Source organism: Metarhizium robertsii (genome assembly GCF_000187425.2).
Source record: "Metarhizium robertsii ARSEF 23 chromosome Unknown MAA_Scf_5, whole genome shotgun sequence".
NCBI classification, from domain to species: domain Eukaryota; kingdom Fungi; phylum Ascomycota; class Sordariomycetes; order Hypocreales; family Clavicipitaceae; genus Metarhizium; species Metarhizium robertsii.
In genome coordinates, this window is record NW_011942193.1 from 3,077,598 (window position 1) to 3,105,103 (window position 27,506).

General features: G+C 53.2%; 6 protein-coding genes across 6 annotated transcripts; 4 read left to right on the top strand and 2 right to left on the bottom strand.

Moving 5' to 3' along the window:
- Positions 1–781: 781 nt before the first annotated feature.
- MAA_07312 (Zn(2)-C6 fungal-type DNA-binding domain protein) lies at positions 782–2,827 on the bottom strand (the record flags this gene model as incomplete). Its single annotated transcript, XM_007825310.1, has 2 exons — positions 782–1,948; positions 2,048–2,827. The coding sequence occupies 2 exons, from the start codon at positions 2,825–2,827 to the stop codon at positions 782–784; spliced, it is 1,947 nt and encodes a 648-aa protein (XP_007823501.1).
- Positions 2,828–10,962: 8,135 nt separating this feature from the next.
- On the top strand, positions 10,963–13,194 carry MAA_07313 (Cyclin B, G2/mitotic-specific; the record flags this gene model as incomplete). The annotated part of the gene is made up of 4 exons (XM_007825311.2): positions 10,963–10,974; positions 11,103–12,239; positions 12,306–12,845; positions 12,907–13,194. 4 exons carry the CDS (start codon positions 10,963–10,965, stop codon positions 13,192–13,194), a joined length of 1,977 nt encoding a protein of 658 aa, XP_007823502.2.
- Positions 13,195–15,798: 2,604 nt separating this feature from the next.
- Positions 15,799–18,061, top strand: MAA_07314 (mitochondrial carrier protein; the record flags this gene model as incomplete). Its single annotated transcript, XM_007825312.1, has 3 exons — positions 15,799–16,041; positions 16,090–17,244; positions 17,327–18,061. 3 exons carry the CDS (start codon positions 15,799–15,801, stop codon positions 18,059–18,061), a joined length of 2,133 nt encoding a protein of 710 aa, XP_007823503.1.
- A 3,296-nt stretch (positions 18,062–21,357) lies between these two features.
- On the bottom strand, positions 21,358–21,933 carry MAA_07315 (uncharacterized protein; the record flags this gene model as incomplete). Its single annotated transcript, XM_007825313.2, has 1 exon — positions 21,358–21,933. The coding sequence occupies one exon, from the start codon at positions 21,931–21,933 to the stop codon at positions 21,358–21,360; it is 576 nt and encodes a 191-aa protein (XP_007823504.2).
- A 1,738-nt stretch (positions 21,934–23,671) lies between these two features.
- Positions 23,672–24,349, top strand: MAA_07316 (uncharacterized protein; the record flags this gene model as incomplete). The annotated part of the gene is made up of 1 exon (XM_007825314.1): positions 23,672–24,349. The coding sequence occupies one exon, from the start codon at positions 23,672–23,674 to the stop codon at positions 24,347–24,349; it is 678 nt and encodes a 225-aa protein (XP_007823505.1).
- Positions 24,350–26,396: 2,047 nt separating this feature from the next.
- MAA_07317 (lysosomal cystine transporter) lies at positions 26,397–27,328 on the top strand (the record flags this gene model as incomplete). The annotated part of the gene is made up of 2 exons (XM_007825315.1): positions 26,397–26,544; positions 26,631–27,328. 2 exons carry the CDS (start codon positions 26,397–26,399, stop codon positions 27,326–27,328), a joined length of 846 nt encoding a protein of 281 aa, XP_007823506.1.
- Between the last annotated feature and the right edge of the window lie 178 nt (positions 27,329–27,506).

The following is a 27,506-nucleotide window of genomic DNA, read 5'->3' on the forward strand; positions in this document are numbered from 1 at the left end:
GCGCATGAGACCTGGGCGCTCTCAATCTTTGGTTGCACACAACGCGTACATCAAAACATGCGGTGTAGCTGGATCAAGATTATTTCCAATCGCACCATTCTGTTGGCTGTTTTTTTTTGGTCTTCTTCTCGTCTCCTTGCCCCGGCACTTTATCCGCAGAATTCTTTTCATCTGCGCAGCCAGCCGAAAAAAAAGAATAAGTAATCACACACGAGTGATGCAAGAAACAAAATAAGTAAAATGGCCGACGTAAACAATACAGAAATCCATTTTCTGCCGAGGAAAAGAAAACAAGAAAAAAAGAAAAGAGAAACTCAAACTCCAACAAATCCTCTTTCCTAACGCCAATGAAGGAGCGTAATGGTCTTGCAAAAAGATTCGACCGTCATAATTACATCCTCCCCCCTGAGAGTCATAAATGTTGGGGGTGCCATTCCCGGAAGAAATCCAGTCAAAGGACAGCAGTAAAATGCTCTGCGCATCAATTTGTCCCCTTGTCCCGGCGATTTCCTGCTCCAAAAAGTAGAGACAAGGCCCACCATGATTCCAGAATAAAACACACCATTCTGCCCGCCGTTTGGTAGTTGCAAGTCCAGTAAGGACTGTAGGGAGAATCTAAGAGAAACAAGGGAACCGCTTTTGCGCTCCTATCGCGCGCGTCTTCTTAACAGAGGTAAGCCAGGCTGTAATGCTCAGATTGTTATACAAACGTATCGAGATCGCAACATGGTCGCGCTCGACAACTCATGTTGTGGAAAAGCGTTCGCGGCTTACGACAACACTACCTCTTGCGCTTCTTGACCTTGTCAGCCGTCATGGCAGCTGTCGTGATGGGAGCCGCCGGCAACAGAGCAGGCTGCAGCGGAGTGGTTACTTCCTCTTTCTTGATCGGCACGCCCATATGGCGACCATATCGCCCTTTGCGGCCGTTGCCTTCGTCCTCGCTGATGCACTGATCAGCAGAAAGTCCCGCATCTCGGCATCGTCCGCACGGACGCTGACGATCGCATCCCTTCTTGCTCTTGCGGCAGCGTTGGCAGCGAGGCTTGGTGGAGAGATCAGGCTGTTCGTCCTCGCCAGGCTGGGGAATCTGTCCAACCGATGCAACCGATGGTTTCCTTGAGTGAGTGGTTGAGGCAGGAGACATTGGGCCGGGGACTGTAGCAGTAGCAGGCAGTTTCTTCGTCTTGATGCTGTTGACGGGGCGGGGAGCTTTGGGAGCCTTTTGGACCGATGCTGCCTTTGATACAGAAGGGGTGGGACGGTGCTTGGTAACTGCCGGCTTGCTCTTTGCCTGGATGGGCTTGCGGCTGCCTGCATGCGCTCCAGAGGTGCCGTCTTCATATACAGCGTCATCGCCGCTGGCATCAGGAGCCTCAGTAGCAGCAGGGTTGAAACCTGTTTCAGTAGACGGATAGATTAGCCTGGCAGTTCCAGAGGCATCCAGTCTTTGCCGGCGCGACGCCGGCAACTCGTCCTCGCTATCACTCTCGCCATCACTAGTGGCTCCCGTGGACGACGCGGCGTCAGCTCGGCCGCTAAAGGTATCATCCAGCGTTGATGCTGACGTGCGACCGTGAGAAATATTGGACATGTCGCCCAGTCGCATGAGTTGAATGGCGACATCCTTGTCTTCCTCAGACATGCAACTCCCAACTGTGGGGTCGGGTGTGGGCAGGATTCCCATTCCAGAGCCTACACCACTGCCGTTGCTGGCGTACCCGATGCTGTCGCGGGAACGATGGCCATGCGCAGGCGTAGCATACATGCTAGGCTGAACATTGTTATAGCTTTGAGGAGATTGCATCGGCCGGGGGTTTGCAAATGGATGTTGCCCAGGATGCACAAAGGGAAGCGACGGGCGCTGGTGCTCCGCACGGCGAGCGGGCGAAACCGAAGGATTGGAGGTTGCCGCTGGCATCTGGGGTGGTGCAAACAAGGGCAATTCCTATACGGAATTGCAAGATTAGCAAAAAGGACTCTCCTGTGTACAAGGACTGATAGCCAGGCGTGGCCGTGGCACTGCATTGCTGGAGGCATTCCTTACCGAACTCTCAAACTTGGCTCGTTTGCGACGGCCACCTTCGACAATATTCTCGACACTAATATCCGTAGTCCCAAGCTGCTCCTTGCTCTTGCCAGAAGTGCTGCTGGGGGCGCCATCTCCACTGCTGTACCCGTTCATGCTGTCACTATAAGCATCGGAGTGTGCGTGGTTGAAGGCTCTACGATCCTTGGCAGATCTAGACCGCCCTTGCTTTTCATTTGTGCCTGTGGAATCGCTCCTCCGGCCACGACTACCACTCGGAGACGGGCTGCGCCTCCGTGAGGCTGTAGACCCGGGCCGGGCGACATCCTGAGCATAGCACGGAGCATGCATCTGTTGAGGCTGGTAGTTGTCCTGCTCATAATAGGACTCTGCAGCACCAATGGACTGTTGGTGGAATGCATGTTGGCTATAGCCAGTCGAGGCAGCAGGAGACTCCTCAATTACTCGAACGTAGACAACCATGTTGTTTCGGAAGTTCTCATATCGAGCAATGAGCGTATTTCCGTGCTCGTCCTCGAAACTGACGCCTTTGGAGCCTGTGGGACCAGAGTACAAGCCGTAAAAGTTCTTGACGGTTGTGACTATTGAGTCTGTAGTGTCATGTGGGTAAATCTGCACTCGCATGGGCAAGCGCGCCCGGTATTGAGGCGATTCCAAGAAGAGAAGCTCAAATGCGACATTCTTGGGAGTTGCACTCTGCCTTGGTGAGACACTGCCCCCATTGGACGAGTCTCCCGACACAGGCACAGAGGTATTGATGGGCGACATGGAAGCCATGGCGCCAAATTAATTTTCCTTTGTTTACAGTTTTGTGTAGATGTAATTATCGGGCGAAGCGACCGGACGATCGAGGCGGTAATGTTGCTTGATTGCGTGAGGCAGTCCGGCTGGTGCGGGTTTTGGCTTTAGCCTGTGGCAGAGGCAGAGCGAGGGTGTGGGTTGACGCAGCCAGGCGCCAGACGAGAGTAAAGAAAGGAGTCGCTCAATGAGGCCCTCAACAATCTCCTGTTTGCGACTTGATATGGATTGTATGATTGTCGTGTCGGCTACTCCCTCGTCGAAAGTGTGCTTCTTTGAGGACAAGCCAGGGACAACACCGCCGTCAAGGCCGTGGGCGGTAAGCGCCAACTCGGTCGTTGACTCCGGGCTTGCGCGGCGGCTGCGATGACTGCTGGGCAAGTTGCGACGACGATAGGAATAGTGCCTAAATAGTGGTTTGGGACGATTAGCAAAGGGGACGGGCAAAGGCATTCATCACTGTGAAAGACAAGTCGACGGAGGCTCCCACCGCCCAAGCTGGCCAACTACCTCAGGCTGGGGGAATCGGGGCCCTGAGTACTGCACATGCGCAGCGCCTCCGCGGCAAGACGGATTTGGATACTTGAAATTGAGGCCAGGCGGTGATCGCGCATGACGGTAGAGACGATGGGACTTACCACAGATACCAGGAGTTGCTTGGATGGTTGTTGATGGCGGCCAAGACGGAAGAATGTGTGCTTGAGGAAAAGAGGAGTTGGCTGGCGAAGTCGAACGATTTTGTCGCCGCCGCATGGGCGTACCGAGTTGGGGGACAGGGCCTGTAGCGAGTTCTTGGAGAGGGGGGGAGGGTTTTAGGACACCTAGGATAACTGTTGAACAGCGGGGAAACTCCCTGAGAAGGTGAACTTAGTGCTGGTCAGGCCTTCTGCGGAATAGCCATTGCCCAGTAAAAACGTCGAGTAGAGGCCTGGCCGCTGGGCGCCTGGCGCCAGACCGTTGGAACAGGGCCTGGCCACATGCGCAGTCGGGGCCTGATGAAACGACCCAAGCTCCAAGCTGGCCTTGCCGCCGAACAGCGAACGACTCGTTGGCGCCGAGGTCGACTGTCTACTCCGTACCGTCAACGTCCATTGAAACACACGGCGGCTTTGGCGCCAACAATGTTGTGTCTGTTGCTAATAATGACTGTTTGCTCTAGCTACGGCATGTTCGAGTACGAAACTGCCGCGAGCCGTTTAACATGACATGAAAAGTGCACGGCAGATCTGTCCGTCGAGTCGCTGTGCCTCCGCCTCAAGTACTGGAGTTCCAAACTCAAACTCCAGTTGGTCTCATCTTACCCGACCTGCACCTACTTGATACCTGGCCATCCAATGCCAATTACCGTCCCCGTTCGTGCCCTCCAGCTTTCCAGCCGTCCCCGGATCGGAATGAATGTGTGTGAACTGTACATATGAGGAGAAGACAAGAGGGTGGGATTTGCCAGCCCATCCGTCGATCCTGGGCCTGGGTCGTAGGCCATTGGCCATGCGAGCCCATGGTCACCCGCCGTCGCCCGCGGTGGCCCATGGGATGGTGGTGGGCAAACAGGCAGGCACAATGGTGTGCTGTGGCGTAGCGTACCTTCCGCGAAACTCCTACGGTAACCCAGTCTCCCGTCTCCAGTCGCACCTGCTTCGTGGTTTGACCTGAAAGGTGCGCACCGGCACAAGCCTCGAGCTCCAGTGCCTACTTGCGATCCAATGCGCCTCCGTCCCTACGTACATATTCTTGCACGTCTTGGTCCCAGATGGACAGTCCCAACGTATCTCGTACAATCCCTCCTGCATTTCTCGCATATCTGTGAAGATGCCGAATTTCTACGTGCAAATTCTCCGTTCCCGACTTGTGTCTCCATCGCGGGAAGCCGATACAATATGCGGACCCTCTCCTCGATAATAACCACTTTGCCAGCGTGCCGATGGGAATTAGCGGGGGCCTCGCTCTGAACCGAATGGCCGCTTCAGTCAAGGTCACCGACACGAAAAACCAACAACACCAGGCAAGGAACTCAAGGAACACCCTTGAGCTGTTTCTGCAGTCGATGGTTCCGAGCAGGCAACCAGGAACAGGCACATACCACACCAAAACCAGGTTCAACAAGCATACATCATAACTACGCGCACTCATTCAAGAGCCTCTAGCTCGAAGCACCCTTCTAATACTGAGATGCTGCTGGCTTAAGTGGTCCCACTCATCCCAGGTCTGGTGACTCAACCCCAGCCATACATCCACAGACGCACTTGCCACAGATCACTAGTAGTCAAGCTCAACAAATATCCAAGACTTCCTTGCTGGCCACCCAGAGGGCAACGCAATACGCCACTGGGCCCCTCGCTTGGCGATACAGATGAGATTATCAACTCTTGCAGTTGGATGGCTGTTCCCCGATTAGTCTCTCGCTGTACGGAATATTCACGTTGGGGTTTTACATTCAAGCACGCTCTCAGCCCATGGAGCCTGTACGGATGGGCAACCTTGAAAAGGGTGCAGCAAGGGTACTCCGTAAAGCGTAAAGCACTGTAGGTACGGAGTACGTACAGTGGAACAACGCAGAGAACGACTCGTTCCTCTGCAAGCCTGTTAGAGCCATGCATGTCGCTTGGTTGTGTTGCCTTGGCCTGCTGCATAGTCGCATTCCCGAGCTCACCGCACCATGGGCTAGTTGACCTCGCCCATCGTGGACATGGATGGATACCAACTGGCCGTGTCCAACCTCATAGTAAGTTTGTCACTTCACCTTTCCCCTCAACTTTCTGACACTGAGAAGGTAATAGGAGGGGGAATCGGAGCAAACAACATTTTGCGAGCCATATGCTTCCCCTTCCATCCAAGATGGAGAGCTATCCGGAGCCAATCGAAGACCTTTTGCCCACCTCATCAGAGCCGCCCGTTTGCCTGGCTGGCAGGGATTCGAGTGACAAGCGGAGTCAATATGCCTTGAGAGTGTGGTGAGTGTGGTGGGGACCATGTCTGCTGCCCAAACATGGCTGGCGGCTGTGGGAGCGGCTGTGGAAAAGCCTGTGCTGGACAAAATAATGTGTTCAGGTCGCAAGAGCCGGTACGGTTTGCCTGATGAATAATGCTCCGTCACCGTTTATTCTACGTTGGCAAGTGTGAGTTGCGCCTTGAAGGTCTGTCTCTCAAAGACAAGCGCAATGAAACATGAGCTCCATTATTCTCCAAACGGTGTCGGATCGCTTACTTCGCCAGTTGGTCAGTGCTTGCTACGATGATATAAGCGACCAGGAGGCCCCGATGTACGGAGTAGTGCGGTATTGGTACCGTGGATAACTAATATGGGCTAGCGATGAATAAGTTCGTCCGATTTCGAATGTTCAATCACAATCATCTTTGATTCAGCTAGGCCCCGTCGCAAACAAGAAATCGCAAATGCACATAAAAAATACCATGCTGACGATTAGGAAAATGCTCAGACGGTCGGTATCTTTGCTGGCTGTCATCACTCAAGACGGCTGGTGACTTGTACGGAGTACGCCTTGGAGCTTACTGATTTGCGATGTGCCCTCGTGGCACAGGATTCACCCATATCTGGCGCACGCATGGTCTAGGTAACGGGCCATCTTCCAGCCTGGTTCCTGACCCGCGGTTTCAGGGCGCATTCAAAAACCATGGCTGATTTGTGTCGCATCACATTCTTCCGTTGTTTCCATCCTTCAAAATTGCGCTTGGCCTCTTGCCGGGCTATGGCGACGCTGTATTTCTCACAAGGGTCCGGCCGTCTAACCCGTGAACGGTCGCCACCATGAGCGCTATATAAAGGGCCTTCTCCAGAAGCATTCTCTGTCAAGGATGTAGGGTCTCTGCATCAGATCGAGTTTGGAGGGACTATAGTGTAGGGGTTGCCTCGGTTTAGTACATGCGAACAAAGCACGAGACGGCACTGTGAAGCATGTCGATAAATTCGTCAATGGCAGAGATGAATATGGAATTGTACAGTCGTCCCCACTCTGACTCTCGTCACAACGCTCTATGAGAGTTGAATTCCAACCGCGACAAGAAGGGCTCTACGAATGAATGCATGTAGCAAGCGTGCTAATTGCAATAGATACGACGAGAGCCCGTAAGCACCGACATGCCACAAAGCATTTCTTTACTTAGCACGATTTACTTTGTCTATTGACGCACCGGCCACTTCTGAGGGCCAGCCCGACTTCAATGGGTCCAATCGGCGCATCTCTATGGTGCCAGCGAAGGCACTTACTTATTCAACCCGGCATTTCCACTTGTTTGACCCGGATCCTGGCAGATAGAAATGGGATGCAACCAGCGCGACTCGTCTGCCAATAGGATTATGTCCAGAGGCACACAGAGTTACGGTGTGCGAAGGGGGAGGGGGGTTATCTTGTCTTTATGCGACTCGAGACAGATGGCCACATACCCGACCTCTTACCTTACCTATGGACGATGCCGATTAACAGAAATTCTCAATACTAATGATAGCTTCCTGTTTATGAGCAAGATAAGCTCAGTGGCTGGCGTCGCGGCTCCTGCCCATGACCTGGCTCAATTTTGCTGCCCATCCGAGCCATTTTTCTAGTCGTTTGGTTCTCTGGTGCCCATTGTGTTTTCTTCCTTCTTTCATTTGACAGTGTTCGACCATAAAGTATTAGGAATCCGCTTCGAAGGGAGGCGTCCTGTTGCTTCCCTGAGGGTGATGCTGGCATCAGGCCTTTACGGGTAGCAACCACGGGTCACCAGTCTATACACAAGCATTTCCATTTCGGAGTGAGCGGAGTATGGATATATATTCATACGAGAAGACAAAATATCAGAGTATTTTCTCAAGTCCCCAAAAGCAGTCACAGTCTAAAGGTTTGGTGTCAGAATTGGAGTTGGTGCGGAGTAAAACAGACCGCTGGCACACCCTAGATCGGATTCTGTCAAGGATTATGAATTCATGACTCTCTACACACGACGCAGTTTAAGACCGGTGACTCCACGACCCGCTCTTCCGCCGTGAAAACTCATCAAGGGACTTGGAGCCGACAAAGCTTCGGTGAACCCATAGATCTATTGTCAAAAGGTGGGTTTTGGAAGAGGCGAGACTGTTTAGAGTGACGCGCGCTGGACTTCACGATTTCTTTTCGAGGATAGCAAGCGTCTCCCAACAATTTGGTCAGGATCAGTGCCGAAAGTCTGGCGTTACAAAAGTGCTCCAATGCGGTGGAGGTTGACATAAAAGATCCGCATCAGCATAACATTCACTTGACTGCACTTACCTCTCACAACCGAACTCCTATTTTGCATAAATACATGACGTCGCGGGGAGTACGGCGCATGGAGGAACCAGGGATGAAGACACGGCCAGCACATGCAACAAGCTAGTACTATTCAAAGGTGATTCGAGGCGCAAGTGATATAGACTAGGGCTGGCGCAAAAATAAAATGGCCTAGAATAGCCCAGGGATGCTTCGTGAGTAATGCCTCTCGTCAGCGCAGAGCGGTGGCACTTGAAATGACAACTGGAACAGGAAAGCCCCTGGAAAAGGAGTCCTTGGAGAGGGCACTGGGGACTTTGGATGATGCCGTTGCTGTGCGGCGATGACACCCTAACGGCGGCACATGTTCGCGATTGCACATGGCCGGTTAAGAGGAGCGTTGAATAGGCGAGGGCGTCAGTCGTCAGTCAATCACCAAATCCGCACCGCGCAAATTTTCGATAATTCGTAACCGCCATTGCGATGCTTGGGTACCAAAATTGCAACTACTAAAGCAATGCGACAATTGTATGTACGGGGCGATGCGACCCTGGCAGGCGCGCCATTGCCGCCAGATATACATACATGTGTCACTGTTCGAAGGCGTCCTCGAGTAGGCACGGCTCTGAGCGAGTGAGCGGCAGAGACACAAGCGATGATGAAACGATGGGCTGGAGTAAAGACGACGAGGCGCTAGGGCGACCATTCGGCGCGTACCAAACTTTTTTCAAAAGGATGCTAGGTGCAATACGGCGCTCACTTTGAAAGGATGGGGCAGTTTTTGTGTTGTTTGGGAGGTGATTTGAAATGAATTTATAACTCTATCGAGTGCGCTGGTGCAATTTGGATCTTTCCCAGGCCATCTTGGCCGTCGATTGGTATTATCCCTGGTCCTGGTGTCCCTCTCAACGCCCGGTTTCAAGCGGAATCGCGGATCATTTAGGCGACAAGAAGGATCACGTGCTGTCGCGTACCGTTGGTGCTGCGGCACCTGAAGTGTCGACGCGCTAGGTTATGAGAATATTTACAGCTGCGCTAACCGCGCTTGACAGAATTTTATCGCTTTAAATAGCTACAGGTATTCAGGGAAAAACAGAGAGTAATTTTGACAGGGATTTGTTTCTTCTTCTAAAGGTTCCCGTCGATATTGTCAAGTTTCTGCTTCTGTAAGGTCGAGATTTAGATGTTTGTGAGACGCGACAACGTGGGGAATAACCCGATTGGGATTAGCGCCCTTGTATTGACTTTTCGGTATTTTGCCAGAACAGATTGGACAATCGTCATCGTCTGGACAACGGGTGGACAGGCTAGTCTGAAGCTGTCTTGTTTCGAGAGGGACGAACGTGCCGCAATCTGGTCTGTGCACCATGTGCCACAGCCACGGTTCTGCAGATGGAATGGATTTGTGCAATGGAAAAAAGGTCGACGCGCTCAGCAGGCTTGGTGCGCTCCGGCGAACGTGGCCGCGAATTTGCTGTATTTTCGCGTATGGTTGGTCATTTGGGCTACAGAGCAGATGCGATCTGGTTCGGACAAGGCAGCGCGTTCTGTGGACTCCATTTTGGTGTTGAAGTGCCTGGCTGGGGTGCGGACAACGGAGTAGCTGGTGGTCACTGCCTCCATAACCTCCTCCACACATATGTTGTACAACAGTCAATATGCACTCCGTAAACAAACAAACAACAGCCTGGCCGAAGGCTCCACGTTTCCGGCTGCACCCAAAGACCGTCGCGGTGGAGCGCGGGTCTGGGTATTCAATGTCGACGAGCCCATGCAGTCGCCGTCTGTACATACCTGGTACATACTTTACCCAGGTACATAGTACTACTAGTAAGTAGTAGCAGTAGTAATCGACGTCTTTGTCCATCGCATGTTATGCATGCATGCGGTTGCGCTTTGTGCAAAAATAGTACGGCGCCGTGCCAAGTAGTACTCCGGAGAGGCAGACACAGACGCAGACGCAGACGTACCCGTGGCGACGGGCGATGGAGCTCTGTTTTGCTTGAGCAACATCCCCAAAATCATCGTCTTCTATTTTTGTTGTCATTTTATCTCTCACCTTGGACTCACTGTTTCTTAAGTGTTCAAAAGCTCTTCTCCCCGAGCACTTGCGCTGTTAGATTGCGACCGTTTTGCCCTGCCCCCGGCCCGTCGCCCAATTTCCCCTTCTCTTGTGCAGGGTCTTGGTAAATGAATCAATTCCGTCGCCGGCTGCCTTTATTCCAACCTGGCTTATTTCATTCTTCTTCATCTTAATTTTTCGGCCGCCCGACTACCGCACCCCGGGCGATCTGAGCTGGATACTGCGTCGGCGTCATCCCTTTTTACATCCCTTCACTCCTGTCTGGCCACCTTCAACACGCCATCCTTCCCAAAGCTGTAACGAGGCGTGTATATCCGTACCCTTGCATTGGGGATGCAAAACGGCTCTACATCATCCTGTCGGCTATTTCTGTCTTGACCTCTGTGACGACGACATTTGTTTCTTCATTCTCTTCCTCGCCTCTGTTGTCTGCTTTCTTGTCGGCATTTTAGGCAGGGACGTCGCTTTCAATTGTCCACACCTTCTCGTCAGCTAGTCAGTCATCTTGGCGCAATCTGCTCTGGCTGAGACACGTCTTGGAGTCTCGCGTCTTTTGAACGCTCCCGTCGACGCCAATCAAAGAACAACACAGCCCGAGCGTGCCGCCAAAATTCGAATATTATTCCCGCACCGAAGTTACTCGTTTCTTTGTGCATGATAACCTCGACGCGATCGGTTGCCAGTCGTTACGAAGACGGGTGGGCTTACGCTTGCCCCTGCGCTCTGCCTTCCTCGAGAAAGGCGTTGTTTGATACCCTCACGAATTTGTTGGTCTTTGTTTATTTCTGCATTTAGTTTGTCTGGACATCATGGACGCAAGGGTATGCATTATTCCCACGCCGATTGGGTCCCTCTCTTTTCGTTGGCAGCTGACAAAAGCTTGGTCCTCATGCTGTCTATGGAATTCCCTTTGGAAATCCGACTTGGCTAACTTTTCTCTTCGCGCTAGCCCTTTCGATCTCGCGGTGCCGAAAATATTGTTCCTCCTCTGCATCAACGGCACAAATCGACCGGTAACCTTGCCGTTATGGCTGCTGGTGCTGCCGCCGCCGTAGGCTTCCGAGGCCCTGCCAAGCGCGCAGCCTTTGGCGACGTGACCAACATGTCAAAGAACGGAGTCGGCAGCCGCGATGATGCGAAGATGGCTAAGCTGCAGGCGGTGACGGGTGCTTCGGTCGCTGCCTCAATAAATAAGGAGAATGCCCCTTATCATGTCAACGGCAAGGACTCTTTTGCCCGCCCTGCACAGAGGTTATCCAACGGAATGTCGAGCAAACCCAAGGTCCTAGTCGCGTCTGATGCGGCCAAAAAGTCGACTACCAGCACTGTTCAAGAGGTGGCTGCTACTGCCTCAACTGCCGTTGTGGCCAGCAGTTCACGTCCTACTGGTGTTGCACGGCCCCGAGCAGCACATGAATCAGAGAGGGAGGTAATTTTACCTTCTTTCCGCGGCTCTTTCGATGTCCCTCCCTTGCAGCCGCGCCATCATAAGAGTCAGCCTCAACTCAAGCAGCAGAATCAGCCTACGCTTCGCAGAACCCAGAGCAAGCAATTTGAGAGAGCAGACTTTGCCTCTGACAAGGCTGCGCGAGTTTCAGGCTCCGACTTGGTTGGCATGCCTTCTCGGATTGTTGAGGAGCAAACTTGCGCTGATCTTCCGTATACTGTTGCTCCGCATCCACCGATTGAGGAAGTGAATCACGCTGCCTCGGAAGAATATGTTGAACTTGCCCCTTCCAAACTTTCTCACATCTCTGAAGAGCCTCCCATCCCTTCTAGAGAATCACACACACAGCCACTTTCAGAAGCCGAGGAATACTGGGACGAGGAGGAAGATGAAGATTACGACGACCAGGATCAAGCCTACACTACTGCGCATTCTTTCCGATCCCAAAACCTCACTACAGGAGGCGTGACAACTATTCTCGCTCCTCGTCTGACCTCCAAGATCCAGCGTGAGCTGGAAGATGCCAAGCTTGAAGTTCAACAGACTCGCTCGCTGAACGATATCGAAGAGGAGATGTGGGATGTCAGCATGGTTGCCGAGTATGGAGAGGAGATATTCGAGTATCTGCGTGAGCTGGAGGTACGTTGTTTTGCTTACTTTAAATTGCACTTGATGTCCCCGTGCTAACGCCTATGGCATCTGTAGATCAAAATGCAGCCAAACCCGCACTATATGGAAATGCAGACCGAAATTCAGTGGTCGATGCGTTCTGTCCTGATGGATTGGCTGGTCCAGGTTCACAACCGATTCAGCTTATTGCCCGAGACGCTGTTTCTGACTGTCAACTATATTGACCGATTCCTTTCTTGCAAGATTGTCTCGATCGGCAAGTTGCAGCTGGTTGGCGCCACCGCCATCCTCATAGCCTCCAAGTACGAAGAAATCAACTGCCCATCTCTGGAAGAGATTGTCTACATGGTGGATCGCGGGTACAGCCCCGAAGAGATCCTCAAGGCTGAACGTTTCATGCTCAGCATGCTCAGTTTCGAGCTTGGTTGGCCCGGGCCCATGAGCTTCCTCCGTCGAGTTAGCAAGGCCGACGACTACGATCTCGACACCCGCACGCTGGCCAAGTATTTCCTTGAGCTGACCATTATGGACGAGCGGTTCGTCGCGTCTCCCCCCAGCTTCTTGGCTGCTGGCGCTCATTGTTTATCGCGATTGATTTTGAAGAAAGGCGATTGGGTATGTTTCTCTGCCCCATGCAGGATTCTATTGTAGTGCTGTTGCTAACGCCGTGTTTTAGACCAAGGCACATGTCCACTACTCTGGATATACTTGGGCTCAATTAAAGCCTTTGGTTACAATGATGATTGAGTGTTGTGAACAGCCAGCTCTACATCATAGTGCTGTGTATGAGAAATACCAGGAGAAGAGATTCAAGGAGGCCGCGACTGTCGTTCAGCACGCGCTGGATGCCGGTTTCACTCTGCCGCATCACTCAGCTCCCATTCGCCCTGTGCGCGGACAGACAGACGACTTGTCAGATATGCTGCCGTACTCAAACAGCTTGTTGGTTTCCACCGAGGGCTAAATTGATATGTATGTCGTGACGTGTCAAGTCACCCCGCCACACAGTCTTAGCTTGCCAGCAAGCTATGCACAGATTGGCGGATATAAATCGCCTTCACACACTGCGCCTGAACGGTCGATCAATCAGACGGCCTATGCGGAGGTTTTCACAAACAAATCCACGTCTACGATTTGTTTGTCATTACGAGATTCATGACTTATTCCACAAACTTCATTCTCGAGAGCAGGCCACCACACTCCTCGGCCTGTTGTTCTCGTCCTCTTGATCTTTTTTTGCTTTCCCCTTTTTCCTTCCCTCTTACTCATTTTCGGCGTTTGCGGGCTGCTTCTAGACGTGGCTGGATTGTTAATCAGGGATATACCGCATCAGGGCGACGGAGTAATTTTTGGCACATTTGGCGGATGGTGCTGCTTTTTATCGTCTTTTCATTGTTTGTTCGTTGCGCGGAACAGGCATTAGAGGGATAATGCGTGTTTGAAATGAAAAGCTTGCCGGACTCTGGATTGAGGGCAGGGAGGAATGCATGCCTGGTCTGTGGAGGGAACATTATTTTTGTATGGTTAATTTTGCGAGGGGCATTTATTTGTTTGTAGAGGTTAATGAGCTGGCATACTGCGCTGCACGAGTTTTGCCCGATGCGATGTGCTTGAAGCTGTGAGTGAGGCATGGGCGAGATGGCGACGACGTCGCGTTTATATGCATGGTCTAAATGAGCCGTGCCAGTGTAGGTTTTATTTGTTGCCTTTACTCTTTGTGAAGTAGATGTCACTTGAATGATGCGATAAAGGTATGACAAAGTATTTTGACACGATATAAAACACTGCAACTGGAGCTGACGAGGTTGACAGTCTTGATGTCAGGATACGAGAAGAAAGACTGGCGCGGGCTGGAGCTACGACAACGAACGCAGGGAACTATCTACCTACATAGACACCGGGTACTGTAGACTCTTTCGGTCAAGCGCCGTACTACTAGATACATACAGACATTTAATGATGGGAAAATGCCGCGCATGCAGAGCAACCTACGGAGTACTCGGTACGGGACGAACGGGCAAGCATAGCATCGAGCAGCTGCCAACATGCAGGATACGCCCGGATGACGCCGCAAAGTCGGTGTACAGAGTACGCCCTGCAGCAGTATTGCCCTCGTGACCCCCTTGATGGCTTGTGGAGATGGGCCACGGAGTAATGCTGCTGGGGTTTCTCATCTCCGAGTTATGGGAGTTGTGGAGCCGCACATGCCGAGTGTTGACCGGGACCGCCCGCGAGAGCTGGGCCATGGTGAGGTTTTGCATTGATTGAGACGGAGGATGTACTGTACGTCGTGTGTTGAAGGTGCGAGGGCGGGGATTTTTGGCGATGCAGTGGCTCGATGGGTGCGCGGCCAACAAGGTGGGTTGCTCTTTTTTATATGGTCTTTTATTTCGGGTTTTTTTTTTCAGTTTATCTGATCTGTGCTGCTGCGGGCGGCCACACCTTGTCGCGCGGTCCTGCATCTGCATCTGCATCTGCACCGGGACGGGACCGGGACAAAATGGACATCAGGGCCCCTGATTTAGTCGGATACAAGAGAGGAATTGAGATGAACCATGTGGTGCAAAGGGCCCAAGGTACTAGTAGCTGCAGGTTGAATGTCCTCCGTGCCCGACCCTCGGCCTGCCCATTGTCGGCCGCGTCACATGGAGCCCGCGGACCGCCCTACCGCCACGGCGTTGTACATACATATGATACAGGTAAGCGGCGGCTTTTGCGTGCCTGGAGAAATGTTGACCCGGAACACGCAGGGTGCCGGGGAATGGGGGTGGGATGGCAGGAACGGCCGTCTGCGAACCCCCCTGGCGCTTGCCGCTGTGGCCGAGAGCGCAGGCCCAATCGCGGGTGGCGGTCCTGCTAAAGGGACTAGCCAGTCATGTCTGGCCGCCGACGCCGCATCTTGAATTGAGTCAAGCAGGCTGAGGCGAGACTGAAGACGGCAAACTTTTTTTTTCGGTCGCCCCAGGTTTTGCGACGTCGAGATTCGGGCCTGCAGCATTGCACAACAGCACGAGTTTTTCAGTCAACAACAGACTCCCTGTTGCGTTGGGAATCCTCCAGTCTCTTTTGACCTTTTTTTTTTTTGGTGCCTTTCTCGTAACGAGCTCGGGGTCCGCAGAGCGCCCCAGTTTCTGGAAACAACGAATTGTGGACGTGACCCGTGTCCTCCCGAATCCGCACCAGCCAGAGACTATCAAGGCACCACAGGCCACCACTGGACCAGGACTACTGGGCCAGCCCCCCCTTGGCCGACGATTAAACGAAACGGGTGCCCGTTGATCTTTTAGTTTCGCAAAGCACGCGCGCCTTTTTGTGTTTTGTCTCGTGCAACCTCGTTATCTGGTGACTCGGCGAGGTTTGATCAAACCGAGTGTTTTGGTGTCCAACTGGACCTCTGTGCCCTCTTGCTGTCTCTATCCCTTTCCGTCTTTTTTTTTTTTTTTTTGGCCCGTCCTCCTCCCCAACGGCGGCGATCTGCGATATATCCTCGGCCGAAGCGGATGCTTTTTTTGTTTGGCTTGTGGTTCTCGAATATATACAACAAACATACACATTTTAATACTTCACCATGTCGAGTCCCTCCACTCTAGTGAAGGAGGCTGTCAAGGAGACCCTCAAGGGCAGCGGTGCTCCCGAAGATCCCTCGCACCAGTTGTCGGCGCAGAGCAAGGCGCGCTTCAATGCCCATGCCGCCAAGGACCCCGAGACCGGCGAACTGTACATGGGGCCCGAGGAGTTCACCAACGCTATTGCGCCAGTGACGGAGGACTATGTGAGTATCGAGGAAGCTTGTCTCCACGCCATTGGCCGGGTTTGCTGACACGAAGCTTTTGCACAGCACAAAATCAAAAGAGACCAGTATTCAATTCTCTTCCGCGTCGCAGACAACAAGGACCGTGGACGTCTGAGTCTGGCGGACTGGGGCGTCTTTGAGAACCTCCTCATGAAGCCCGATGCCGAATACGAAATCGCATTCCGCCTCTTTGATGTTGACCGCACCGGCGACGTCAAGTACCACGACTTCCGCAGACTCTACGAGCTCAACAAGGGCCCCGACAACATCCCCTTTGACTGGGACTGCGAGTGGGCGAAGCTGTACATTGGCAGCAAGAAGAAGCGCCACAACCTGAGCTACCCTCAGTTTTCACAAATGCTGCGCGGTCTCCAGGGCGAGCGCATCCGACAAGCTTTCCAGCTGCTTGACAGGGACGGCGACGGTTACATTGAGCCCGAGGAGTTTGCGCGCATCATTCTCGAGACCTCCAAGCACAAGCTTTCCGACCACCTCCTCGCCAATCTGCACACTCTTTGCAACATTACCACGGGCAGCAAGATCTCCTACGCCAACGTTCGCGCCTTTCAGAACATGATCAAGGAGATGGATCTCGTCGAGCTCATTGTGCGACGGGCCATCTCGAGGAGCTCAGACGGCAAAATCACCCGTGCCGAGTTTGTCAACGAGGCGTCCAAGGTTACACGCTTCTCTCTCTTTACGCCCATGGAGGCCGATATCCTCTTCCACTTTGCCAGTCTTGACGAGCCCTCGGGTCGCCTGGGCTTGAGAGACTTTGCCAAGGTTCTCGACCCCTCGTGGAGAAGTCCCATGTACGACGTGGATGAGTCGGCCGTCCCCGTGACCAAAAAGGCCTCCATCTTCCATGGCATTCTGGAGTCGACCTACAACTTTGCGCTGGGCAGTGTGGCTGGTGCCTTTGGTGCCTTTATGGTGTACCCGATTGACTTGGTCAAGACTCGTCTTCAGAACCAGCGTGGCGCACAGCCTGGCCAGCGGCTGTACAAGAACTCGATTGACTGCTTCCAAAAGGTGTTTCGCAATGAGGGTATCCGGGGCTTGTACTCGGGTGTTTTGCCGCAGCTTGTCGGCGTGGCTCCCGAGAAGGCTATCAAGCTGACTGTCAACGATCTTGTGCGGCGTCATTTCACAGACAAGCAGGGCCGTATTTCCTTGAGTGCTGAGATTTTGGCTGGTGCTAGTGCTGGTGGATGCCAAGTTGTAAGTTTTTCACATCCCCTCAAGCACGAAGTGGTTTCGGCCAAAATAAAGAATAATAACAAGAAAGCTAATATTGTCCTAGGTTTTCACCAACCCCCTCGAGATTGTCAAGATTCGACTGCAAGTACAGGGCGAGGTTGCCAAGTCTGTCGAAGGCACGCCCAAGCGATCGGCCATGTGGATTGTACGCAACCTGGGTCTGGTCGGCCTGTACAAGGGAGCATCGGCGTGTCTGCTGCGCGACGTTCCCTTTTCAGCCATCTACTTCCCCACGTACAGCCACCTGAAGAAGGACTTTTTCGGCGAGACACCGGCCAACAAGCTGGGCGTCCTGCAGCTCCTGACGGCGGGCGCCATTGCCGGCATGCCGGCGGCCTACCTCACCACGCCGTGCGACGTCATCAAGACGCGCCTGCAGGTGGAGGCCCGCAAGGGCGAGGCGTCGTACACGGGTCTCCGGCACGCTGCCTCGACCATCTGGAAGGAGGAGGGCTTCACGGCCTTCTTCAAGGGCGGCCCGGCTCGAATCTTCCGGTCGTCGCCCCAGTTCGGCTTCACCCTCGCCGCCTACGAAGTCCTGCAGACGCTGCTGCCCATGCCCGGCGGCAAGAAGGAGGAGACGATGGCTGGCGTGGGCGACGTCGTGTCCGCCGTGACCAAGGGCCGGGCCCTCGACACGTCGCCGTTTGCCCGGAGCCGCAACGCCCTCAAGATTATCCTGGATCTGGACGAGGACTTTGGCCGGTCCAAGATTCCCGATGCGAACCGCTGGAAGTCGTTGCCCAAGGTGATGGGCGGTGGCGGCGCAGCTCAGTAAAAAGACAAAAAGTACAAAAACAAGCATAGCTAGCTGTTTACTTGGGCGTCAGCACCGGGTGGACTTTGGAAAAGAACTCGCTTCAATATTGAGTTTTTCTTTCTTTCTGGCAGACTCGAAACGGGTGTCGAGTTCGAGTTCCCTACGGGGAAAGTATTTGATCGGCATTGCATCAGCCGAGGCGTTTGGGCGGAGCACAGGCATCGTGGCGCATCTTGCGTTTTTTTTTTTTTCACCAGCTTTCAAGCACAATTCTTGTTTTTTGTGTAGTTTTCTTCTTCTTCTTTTCTTTTTTGGCATCTCCTATGTCGACGGATATGTTGGACAGGCGGAGCGAGGAAATCAGGGACGTTTTTGCTAGTTGCGCACTGGAGAGATGAAGCTTGTCGCGGATTCTTTCTGGATGTCGGCTAGTTTGCATGGGTTAGATAAAAAGAGGGAAGGGGGCGGGGAGCCCGCGCTCTTTGCTAGATGATACAGGATAGACTAGATGTTCTTTTATGTCTTGTGCGTCTTTTGCGTCTGGCCTGGTGATTTGTGTGTGTGGACAGTGCTTCGATGTCTTGGCTGTTTTGACGAGCTGGCGTTGCGGTCTTGCCCTTGGGGCACTTGCCCCTGCTTGCTGGGCTTTGTTTGCATCTCTTACATCGTGGCCCTTGTGTTTGGTGTTTTGGATCGGCCTTGGGCAAGCTGGGTTGTCTGGGCGCGGGGTCTCTGTGCCTATTTCACCATGTCATCTCTGTGAATTATGGCAAATTAGCAATCACCTGCTGATATGAATGTGAGTGCTGGTCGTGGGCTCCGAAGTCGTTCGCCATGGTCCCACGCACGGCCGTCTTCCGCGACGACGTCGAGCGACCTGCCGCGAAATCCAGCAACCTAGATGTCTTCTTCTTCGACTAGTCGTCTTCCTTTTGCATCGAAGAGCCAGGTGTAAGAACTTGCCAAAGGGCCAGTGAGTCGGCGCCGCATGTGCGTGTGCATGGCCGTCAAGACAAAACGTAGGCCGGACGTCTCATGCCATTGTGGCCGGCACATCGTGGCCCCCCGAGACGGTTCGGCATGGTGTTGCGAGACGAGCAAGTTACAGTCACGCGCTCGGTCGGATTGTGTAGGGAACACATGACCGGGCGATGAATAGAATGAAGCATCTTCACGGGACTGCCAGCACCCCCTCGTCCCCAACACAATGCGTCGAGATTCCTCGAAAGAGACACTTGACTCGTCGGGCATTCACACCCAGCGTCTGAGAGTCCCGGATTAAACGTCAACTGGTGCCTTTTTGTGCGTTTTAGGCCTCGCTAGTGAGTATATTTGGTGACGATTGAAGAGATTCCAAAAAAAAGCATCTTTACGTGCCCCCGACGGCACAATGGGCTCTTTGTCCGTCCCCGTTTCACCGGCATCCACGCGCCTCAAGCCGCGCGCCCATGAACCAAGTCGCCGCCGCTGCCATTCTGCTACTCAACGGCGTCTCGGACATAAATACACGGTGCCTGGTGCAGTGAAGCTTGCTGCGCGGGCTGAAGAATGCAACCATGGGTCTGCGCCAGCTGCTCCCCCATTTCGAACCGCTCGACTACGCGATCGGAACGTCCCTGATCAGCACGGGGATTCTCATGCTCGTCTGTTTTTCGATATACCTCATGTACGCGACCTCGTGAGCTGCAACGCATCGTAGCCTGGCGCTTTGTCTCTTGCGTTTTCTTTCTTTTTTCTTTTTTGGAAGTGGCGATACCCGTTTTTTTTAAAAAAGGTACCCTTCTCTCTCCCCTTTGTGTGAAGACGCCTCAAAGGATTTCTTTATTGCCCCGGGTCACTGGTCTTTCCTTTGTTGCGGTTGTGTATATAGCCATGTGGCTGACCCGGAAGTAGGATTTGCTCTCATCCCCATTCGCAGGCTGGACAACTCGACGACGATGAACGGTTCCGTGGCAAGCGAGGACGAGAAGACGGCGGACGCCAAGGCTCCTAGGAAGTTCACCTTGGACCCTTGGAAATGGTCACGGAAGACCCAAGTTATCGTACTCATGCTTCTCGCGGTGGTATTATTGCCTGGCTTGTTCATGGGAATAGCGGCTGCTGTGAAGCCCAAGTCCAATTAACAGCTGTATAAACAGCAGCGCATCGATGGATGTAGCTGGTTCTACGTCCACATGTGCACTGCCCTGCCGGTAAGTCAAATAAGCCAGACTCAAGATGTCCTTTCAGACCCTTTTCGCACCGGCCCATACATGTATCCCCTTTGGCAACAATGGCCATTTCCACGATACTAGGGCGTCAGTGACCACTGCCGCCTATTGTCCTGCCTCTCCTCAAGATATATCTACCCCTACGTCCTTCTTCCGTCTCTCCGTCTCTCCGTCTCTGCTGTCAACTCCAAGCAACTATTTCTCACGGCGTCTAACAGACTCTTAGAATCCCGTACCGTGTATGTATCTGCCCAGCGTTGAATCCCGACACCACGTCTTGCCAAGATGGAAACAAAGTCATCTGCAGATTCGTCTCGGCAGTCACAATGGACATTATTCTCGCCGTCGACCTGTTTTCTCGACAAGCCGCGGGATGATCCTCTCGGACGCGGCTTGGCAACCACTCGTTGCCGCCGGCCATATCTGACCATCTTGTCTTGACGTGGTTGTCAAAACCCATCTTTTCCAAAGCAAACGTGCCATGTTCCATGATGTTTGAAAGCCCCTGCTAACGAGTTCGTTTTACAGGCCCATGTTTTCTTTCACATTTCGTCCCGATGCTCGCGCCGCCGCAGTGCCGCAGACACAAAACGTGTCGGCCCACGGCTGGCGCAATCACATAGTAGCCGCCTGATCGGAGAATGCTAATTTTTTCGTCGCCGTCGCCATTGGCGTCGTGGTTTATCAGTGCTTGACTTGCCCTGCGAGCAGAGCGTTCGTCGCCCGCTTGCAGCGTCGCTTCGTTGCGCCTGGAGCCTTTTCTCTTTCCTTTTTATATTCCCTTTGTGTAAAGGCGGCTTCTAGGCGCAGCGCGTGGCAGTCTCCGGGGCAAGGCTACCTATTGATACGCCAGTTCGCGGGTCCTGCAACAAGAGATATATAACAAAAATAAAACTTAACTTCTCGTCGTTTCATCAGCATTCACCCGTGGTATTATTGTCCCAACAAGTCTATCATCTCCATGCGGACAGGGGCGCTGTGTCGAATACGCCGTCTAACCGGACGACTTGTTGGAGTAAATATTGCGTGATTTGTTTTCCCACCGCCGTGCCGTGTAGTCTCTCGTGCTGCCGACATGTATACATGGATGTATACACGTCCCCATCACCCATCTACGTACTCGGCAACGTGGCCCTTCTCAGCCTCCATCACCCCCGTCAGCCAGTCGACGTACCTCTCAAAGCCCGTCGTGCTCCCCCGGATCACGGCCCTCCCGACGCCCCTCACGCCCTCCAGAACGCGCAGGTTCTCGCGGCCGGCGCCCAGAAACACCGCCTGCGACACGTCAACAACCACCTCGTCCATGTGGGAGAGGGCCCCGGCCGCGGCCTCCCTGGAGAACAGCACGTCGCAGTCCAGCCGGATGACGAGGCGGAACCGGCGGATCCTCGAGACGGCCGCCGCCTCCTTGACGGGGGGGTAGTCCTCCCGCAGGCGGGGAAAGGACGTCAGGAGGGACGGGTGCGCGAGGAAGGTGTTTTTGGTGTAGAGGAGCGGCCAGGCCTCGGCGTGGATCTGGCGAGAGGTGCCGAGGATGGCTGCGTGGATGAGCGCCCGGTGAGTGCTGTGCCTCGAGTGCGGCGGCAGCAGCAGGAGGAGCGTGTAGATCTGGAGACGGAGCTCGAGGGGCAGGCTGAGCAAGTGGCAATGGCACTGCGGCGAGGAGGTGCTGCTGGCCATGGCGGTCTTGTTTGGTCGTCGCGGGCGGAAGCCGACCATCTGCTCGCGGTGGCGGGCGTGTCTATCCTGCTTGCTGCTCTTGATCTGTGTGTGAGGCCGGGCTGGTCGGCTGCCTGCGCATGGCTCAGGATACATCCGTCCGCCGTGGTCGGCTTTCCCGTCCCGCACGTCTATTGGCCAACTCGGATGCCGTGGTGTGCATCGTCCGGTGTTTCGGAGCTGGGAAGCGATGAAGCCGCCAGAGGACTGTTTCCCAGGCTGCCATTTGAAGCGGCACGTCTTGCTGGCGCGTGGTGGAAGAGATGACGGACGACTTGTACAAATTCTCAGGATACGTAGAATACAGAATTACTCGTGGTAAATGACAGCCGACTTGAAACGTGAGCCATCTTGTGCGTGTAAGTCGTGCGTTGGAAACGGGCTGAGCAGAAAACTCCAAAAGCAGCATCACAGGGCTCCCGTGTTTCAATCACAACCCGGCCTCGCGGCCTCGAAACAGTCTCAATCACATTTCACAAACCGCTTCCCCCTTGCAAATGCACCCTCCGACTCGTCGTGCCGCGGCCGGCCGGCCAGCCCGCTCTGCACACGCATCGCTTCTCTGTCCTTGGAAGCTGAGAAATGATGTAAAAAGTCGTGTCATAGCGTCGCGGATGCCACTTCAGTTGTTTCCTCAACATTGGAAACCAAATGCATGGACTCCGTCATGGTGCAATGATGTCGTGCATCGTCATTTCACGCCCGGCGCTAAAATCACCATTACAATATAAAGAAGACAAAACGCAGGGGGGAATACACACAGTCTAGTCTTGAGTCACAATCTCTCCAAAAATACACCAGTGCGAATCCCCCCAGACTAGGCCCTCCCCCAGAATGACATCGTGGCTTGACGGGGATTCATGCTCATCTAACCCACACAAGTGAGCAAGCCGGCTCCCACACAATGTCTCAGACGACGTTGTACTAGTACTACTACTACTTTCTCCCTGATTCACTTTCCCTCATGCTAGCGCCTCTTTCCTGAACAATGGCCATCTTTACGGAGACAGGACTATAATGGTAGTAATTGAAAACTGTTGGTGACGGGGCGGCAGATGATGTTTGCCATCAGAGAAGGAAATTGACATGGGCAGTCTTGGCATATGCCATATCCAACAGCACCTGTATCACTGATTGTTTATTTGTCGGCATCTATGTCAAGGGAGTCAAGGCAGGTGGAAGACGTACCTGCATCATGTATGGAGTATGTAGTACCTCCATTTGATGTGAGGGAGGCTACCGAGTAGATCAACACGACTTAATGAAGCTACTCCATAATCCGGCACTCATGACGAGATGCGCTCGGGCACTGCTAGTGGCCAACATGGTGCTACCGTTGCTTGTCCTTATCCCGCTTGTCCTTTGTCGTTGAGACATTTCTATACCGAGTATCACTCTCTAGAAACACCAGTCGACGAGCTAGGCTTTGTTGTCGATCTCTCCCAGAAGAGATACCACAAGCCAGCATCTCTGTTGCAATGTCTAGCATCCAATTTGGCTGATCATGGCACCATCGACACATGCAAGCCCCCTTTCATCGGATTATAAAACATGTTGATCGCGCTGTTGCGACGGGCAAAGGCATCCTCCAAGTTTGTTGTACTCCCACAACTTCGGCAAGCCATTCATTCACCTTATTTACCTTGTTATATTTTTTTGCCACACAATCGTTTACACACTCACTCGCCACGATTTAAAAATGCACTCCTCAGTCTGCCTTGCTCTCCTCACTTGCCTCTATGGCACCTCGTTTGCTGCGCCCATCAACGCCGGTAGCTTGACCAATGGCGCCGAACATCGTCCTGACGCCAACCCGAGCCTTCCCGTCGTTGTAGACCCCGAACAAGGTGGTCTTTCCAATGGTGTAAAGAGGGATGCCACCAGAAGCTTGCTTGATGGCCTTATCCAGGATGTCCCCATCGTAGGCGGTGATGGCGGGCTCGCTGGTGCCGCCAGCCATGTTACCAAAGCTGCCCCTGGGGTCGGCAAGAGAGAAGTCACTGATGACGTTGCTGGCATTGTAACCGGTCTCACCGAGGGCGCTGACATTGCCGGTGTCACAGATGAAGCTCTTGCCGGACAGAAGAGGGATGGCACTGTTGGCTCTCCCAATGGCATCACGGACAAAGTCCCCATTGGACAGAACCTTGATCCCACCGGCATCGCGGAGAGTCTTCTACACCCAGGAGGCTTTCCGGGAGTTGGCGCTGATTCTCTTGTCGGTAAACAGAAGCGAGACGCCATCGGCGGCCTGGGTGAGGGTCTTCCCTTGGGATCTTCCTTGGGATCTGCCGGCGGCATTACCAAGCCCGTCACTGATATTGTCGGAAGTCTCCAGTCCCTTGACGGAAACAGCCTTGGTGGTCTCACCCAGTAAAGTACTGGAATCCCCAACGCCGTCATTGTCCCCAGAGAGACCACCTCGACCATCGACAATGCTACGTCAATACTGTTGCTGATGCCATCAAGATGCTATCGGCGAATGGATTCATGACGGGTGGACGAGATTTGTGGAACCAGGCAAGCCGGTTGACTTCGGTGCAATGTTGCGGTTGCGTATATTAGCTGGTTTGGAGGCTCATTCTATTTGGATTGGCCAATAACATAACTTTGAATGTGTATATTTGGAGCAGGACCGGAGGGATTTCGTTGATAAAGTTGAATGCAGCCAGTTCACCAATATTGTGGCGATACGAGATGACCTTGATACTAGAATACGAATGAGAGGCTTTTCGATCTGTACACGCCGGAGATATAATGATTTTGCATCATATAAAGTACAATGACAGGGCCAATATGCTTATTTCGGGTGCCAGGCATCTCCTTGTCTTGTGATGAGCATGAGCATGATGAAATGTGAAACCCGTGGCTAATTCCGTGTATCTTGACTCTCTGGTCTCTGCGCCTGGGAATAGCAGCACATGACTCTTATACCCAGCGTCATTCATTGTCTTGGCTGGCTGAAATTATCAAGGCTCTACCGCGAGCACAAGCATTTGGTCTCCTCGGACTCAAGCCACAAATTCTCGCGAGTGTGATCAATGGCTGACGCCAGTCCCGTCCACTTGACAAGAGCCAGCCACCAGGCGTCCAATGAGATATCACGGAGCTTGCGTGCTCACGCGCCCGTCTGGAGCAATCCATTAATCCCGACTCATGCCCAGTTAGAAGAAAGAGTGTGGCAGCAGTTTTCCCAAGCGGATGCCCTCATGCTAAACACCTGAGGGCGTTTCCATTCATCTTGACAAGTACTTCTGCCGAGCTGCCGAATCATCTAGTTTCCAAAGTAGAAACGCCTTTGGTGCTATTTGTCCCATTTCCGAGCAGCTCTTAAGTTGGATAATGCGGAATCACAGCCAGATATAAGGAAACAAGAGCTCTTGTTTCGCGACCAGTAGTGATTACAGAAGAGAAGCAAGTCGTGTATGTAAGCGTTTGCTCTGCCTACACCTGCCAAGGCTGACTGAGCTGGTTTGTAGAGGAGATGGACACTTTAGATATTGGCCATTATCTGGAATGACGTTAGAACACGTTACATTGTCAAAATCCGGGGTATCTCTTGTTGTTGTCATGCCAGAGGGCCATGGTTCCGAAAGAGTATCCATTACCTCGATCAAACCCATATAAACCCAACTATTGCAATCAAAACCGCTTCGGCAAAACTGCACCCTTTGGCATTGGAACTTGATGCCTCTCATGAACAATGATATCAGCGCCACAAAGGCCAGTTCGGTGAGAGAAAGGTCAACCAAAATCGGATTCGCATGCTCATCGCCCTGGTGAAAGCTGGCAAGTATACCGGCAGTTTCGACGAAGATGGTGACGGCGAGTGCGGTGATACAACGCCTATCGAAACACCAGTCGCTTCTCCAGCTGGGCGGATCTGGTCCATGCGGGCTCTAGGAACGCTGGCCTGCGGCTTTACCGGGACCTTGGTGGTCGCAAAGGAGCGGATTCCACAGAAAAAAAATAGTCAGCGTTACGGAGTACAGACGAGAGTCATCGCAATTGTGGAGGTGGGGAGGAGCGTTTCCGGTTTGTGGCTTCGGGCGGGGCCAGAACGCTCTGGTCCCCAATCACCTGCAGCCGTGAACATGGCGCTGGGGTCATGGGGAAGGGACCTCCTGGCCTGTCGTCCCTCGTTTAGGAAAGCACGACCCGCAAAGCCGTCATTGCCGTGTTGCGCATTACGTGCATAGGTGTCGTGATTCGCATTAAAATTAAAAAGTCCTGCTTTCGAGGGTCATGGCCGTCGCTGTTGTCTACTTTCTGTTCCGCCAGCCTCGCTCTCTCTGTTGAGCAAGAGGCTCCTAACCTTGTCTAGCAAATGGCCTCTGGGATGTGATTTTTATCACACGACTGACTGCACCGACGCTGTGGTTTCTTCCAAGTTGGCCAGAAAATCACCCGCCACATCCCACGTCATGAGCCTTCTCACCTTCCTTTCTGGCCTGTTTGGTTGGATCTACACCTTTTGCTGGAGCGCTTCGTTTTATCCTCAACTTATATTGAATCTTCGCCGCAAGAGCACATCTGGAACCACTGTGGATTTCCCCTTCATCAACGTTCTAGGTATGGTCCGCCGCAATGTCTCATCCCCCCAGAGTCGTTGGCGCCAGCCAGCTCCGACGTGCGCCAGATAGACTGACATGTCCCAGGCTTCGTTGCGTATTTCGTCTCCAATGTCGCCTTCTACTACTCTCCCGTCATTCGAAGCCAGTACGCCGCTCGGCACAACGATCTTACTCCCACTGTCCAGTTCAACGACATCACTTTTGCGCTCCACGCCTCTGTCATATCTGCCATCACTCTTTCGCAATACCTCCTCCGCACTCTCTGGGGCTTCGCCCCTTCCACCGGCACCCGCCCTAGTCGCTTCATTGTCGGTGTCGCGCTGGGCTGCCTCTTCGGCGTTGTCGCCACTTATCTAATAGTTGCTTCGGAAGCAGCCAAGGGCCCTATCGATCCAGCAACAGACTGGTGCGAGCTAGACATCATCTACGCAGTGGGCTACGTTAAGCTTTTAATCACCCTTATCAAATTCACTCCGCAGGTCCTAGCCAACTACAGCAACCAGAGCACCAAGGGATGGAGTATCTGGCAGATTACGCTTGACTTTGCGGGTGGTGGACTGAGCACGGGACAACAGTGCATCGACAGTTACTTGCAGCGCGACTGGAGTGGCATCACAGGCAATCCGGTAAAATTTGCCCTGGGGAATGTGAGCATGGTGTACGACTGCATCTTTTTTGCCCAGCACTACATTTTTTACCGAGGCTCTCATAGCAAGGATAGATCCGAGGAGGATGCGTTGTTGGGGGATGAGGAACAGCAAAGGAGGAGACGACTGGACTAATGATTGGAATGGAGACATGCCGGGCTTGCTACATTCTGAGGGATATCTGTACTGTAACTCATGTTGTTTAGGAATAGAATCGTTGGCCACTTCCTTTCTAGCAGTTCGCAACTAGAAGTGACAATGCAGCAGCAAATGCGATCCAAGAAACTTCAGCCGCCCTGAGTCATGATTCATG